The 3,419-nt window shown below is 30.1% G+C and overlaps 1 protein-coding gene across 1 annotated transcript in view; it reads right to left on the reverse strand.

Annotated features, from left to right (window-relative positions):
* The window catches only part of LOC108578309 (kinesin-like protein Klp61F), a 5,183-nt gene extending 3,509 nt beyond the window's left edge, over positions 1–1,674 (reverse strand). Inside the window, exons 1-5 of the mRNA XM_017941613.1 lie at positions 1,610–1,674; positions 940–1,087; positions 716–865; positions 303–463; positions 22–205 (exon numbers count right to left, since the gene is read on the reverse strand). Coding sequence (XP_017797102.1) covers positions 22–205; positions 303–463; positions 716–865; positions 940–1,087; positions 1,610–1,674 — 708 coding nt within the window. The remainder of the gene's footprint in view (positions 1–21; positions 206–302; positions 464–715; positions 866–939; positions 1,088–1,609) is intronic.
* Positions 1,675–3,419: the final 1,745 nt, after the last annotated feature.

Genomic DNA, 3,419 nt, shown 5'->3' on the forward strand with positions numbered 1-3,419 from the left:
TACAACTTCTAAGTGAAATTAGATTTCAATAGTAATAAAAAATAAAGGTAATGACCTAGATTGAGCGTTCATCAATGTTGCAGCAGTTTGTCTCTTTTCTGATCCCTTTTCAAGAATTTTGTACACTTCACTTTTATTGTGTACTGTTACTTCATTTAACCCATGAATGATTACTGCACCTTTCTTTGATGTATCTTCATACAATCTATTCAATGGGTATTTAATATAGAATTAAAAAATGCATCACAATATAACTAAATAATTCAAAATTATATGTAGTTTAAATACTTTGTAATATGTACCTTATTTTAGTTGCATCGTCATTAGGTGATAAAAGATCAAATAAATCTCCATTATAAAGTTCTAGAAAACTAACTCTAATTGTGTATTCTTGTGCTTCCAATAATTGCAATTTGTCAAACATATGACTTAAAGACCTTGGTATTATACCAGCAGATGAATCCTATAATTATACAATTACATGTAATATTGTTATATGTTATATTTTAATATTGTAGTATCTTTTCTTACTACAATTTTAAAAAATATGTTTGCTAAGCTTTTTTAAAAAATGTAACGAGCATTATAAACACTCATAGTGAGTAAATTTTTGTTTTCAAATACCTAATACACATACAAGTATAAGGAATGTTATTGACAACATATTAGAGCACATATTATGTAAATAATGTTATAGAAAAGAATTATCACTTACACTTTGCCAATGCAAAGTTGAATCACTGTTAATTCCTTCCATTGTGAATGTTTTTCCTGTACCAGTTTGTCCATATGCAAATACTGTACAACTATATCCAGCCAAAACTTCATCCAACAATGGATTAACAACAATATTATATACTTCAATCTGTTAATTGAAAATTATATAATTAAATATTATTTACTTAAAACTACATGTTCTAATTGTAGAAATAAATATACCTGTTTGGAAGAAGGTTCAAATACATTATCAAATTTATATTTTTTCGATAATTTATCGTAAGGACGCTCGTGCACTATTACTTCCTTATTATTAAGAACTTCCACTATGGTAGCAGACTTATTATTTCTCTCAAGATTACTTATAGGTCTAATAAAAGGAAATATTAAATAATAACAAACAATAAAAATTAAAACTGCTAGTAATACCATAATAATTCCTTTTACATAAAAGAATATTCAACTAAACAGAGTAGAATCGACAAACATTTCTTAATATTAATATCTGTCTTTTCCACTTTATTACTCCTTTATGATAAGAATATGATTTATAACTTAACATAATAACAAGATAAATAATTATTAATGTTTGAAATTTTTTTATACTTCAACATCTATTACTTCTATAATTTATATAGTCCACTGACATTTCACTATGATATAAAGTATACAGAAGTACAAATTATAAATGCAAATTAAAAATATAAACTAATGTTATCACAATAAACATAACTTATGTGTCAAAATATTGTCATTTCTAATTTATTATAGCATTTTGATAAATAGAATAATACATTTTAAATCTTTTGACTTATAATTTCATAATTACAGTTTTATAATAAATAAGATATATTTAAAATTATGTTAATTCGTGAAAAAATCATTTACTTACCTAACACGGACAAATACTTGTATTTGCTGACACTTTTCTTTTTTGCCAGCTCGTGTATCACTCATGTTTGTAATTATTTAAATTATATCAATTTTTATTATTTCAAAAACTTTTACGTTAGTACTGTGTAACTATTTCTTAGATTGGAAATGACGAAAATTATCCGTTAACCCTCGCCCAGCCAACGCTGGATGACATTGACTCGTAACGAAGACGCGACAGTTTGTTTACAGTTCTCCAAAACATCTACAGCGTTGTTGTATTTTTATATTTCACAAATATTTCTATATATATATACAGGGTGGACCGTAACTCTTCGACATCCGGAAATGGGGGGTTGCTAAGATGACTATGAACAACTTTTTCCTTTTCCAAATTGTAGTTTGAAGCTTCGTTTTCGAATTATTAACGAAAAACACTGGCCAATGAGAGCGCGCGTACAGCCCGCGCTCAACCACGGTAGCGCTGACTCTCATCCGCGCCAAAGTTTGGCAACGATTTGATTGCGTAGAGCTATACGTATAGACTAGCCTACTAACACTCTGCCATTTGGTAAGATCTAACCGTGTAGGACACGCTCGTATAATGTTGCGTGCCCCTACACAGACTTTTTCTTTTAACTGCGATAACCTTATTCTATCCCTATTGACTTACTAACAGCGAGCCGTCGCAAGTTCCCCTACATCTTCTACTTCTAGGCCCTGAGTGACGTCGAGACTTCACTTTAGGTTTGTCAGATAGTACATATATTACATACATACATATGTAGCTGATAGACGAATGCTATGAATTTCATCCTATACGAAATGAAAAACGCACGAAATTATGGACCAAAATAATATATGTTAAAAATAAATAAGACGTATATTGTGCGAAAAGTGACTAAATTTCAGAATACTTCTCGTTTTGCTTGCAATTCTGAACTGACTTTTCTTTCTTTCAGTTAAATTTTCCTTGTCCTTTTGACCGAAACTTGGTCGTCAACGCAATCGAAGACGTGTAACCGGCAGGTCGCGTCGCGATAAAATATGCTCTAGCAACAAATGGCGCAAATTTTCGCAAAAACTTTTTGTTTCATTGTAAACATAAAGCTTCACAGAACATAATAATGCTTGAAAGAAGACCGAGACTCACACTGATGTATAACAAAATCACTATTGAAATCTTGCAATCGTAAAAAATAGTATTTATGTATTAAACACGTATAAATATCAACAACCACCAAAAGATACATAATAAAACAGTACAGACCTTTTAGAATATAGAATATACTTACCAGAAAAACTTCTATAATGAAAAAAAGGACGCATCTTCTATAAAACATAAAAAACGTTTCAGGGAATTTCAAGGGCCTGACGCGCACCACAAAAATTATTAAACTTTGGCAAAGCATAACACATCATGGGTGCACGAATGATTAAAAAAACAATGTCAGGGCATTGTTCCTCACATATTTAACTACCTCGTGTGATAAAAATTTTTTCGCTTAGATAAAATTTTTCAAACTGACTTTCGGCCAGCTAAATCAGCCATTTGAACCACTGCACAGTGGGCCAGGAACCCCAAAAAATTGACCAAAAGTCGAGTAGAGAGTTAACGTAAGAAAGACTTATCATCATACTCAGGAATAGTTAAAGTACACATCTACAAAATATTTTGTTGATTCAACAATTTCTGTTCCATTGGTATTGATCTAAAGTTGAAAAACGCTTTGAAATTGCTGGTATGTCTGCTTCTGGTAACATGACTGTTATTCATCAATTTACGTTTAATTTATGAAATTTTTTTTATTTATTTATTTATAGATACA

Source organism: Habropoda laboriosa, unplaced genomic scaffold (genome assembly GCF_001263275.1).
Source record: "Habropoda laboriosa isolate 0110345459 unplaced genomic scaffold, ASM126327v1 scaffold6544, whole genome shotgun sequence".
In the NCBI taxonomy this organism is placed as follows: Eukaryota; Metazoa; Arthropoda; class Insecta; order Hymenoptera; family Apidae; genus Habropoda; species Habropoda laboriosa.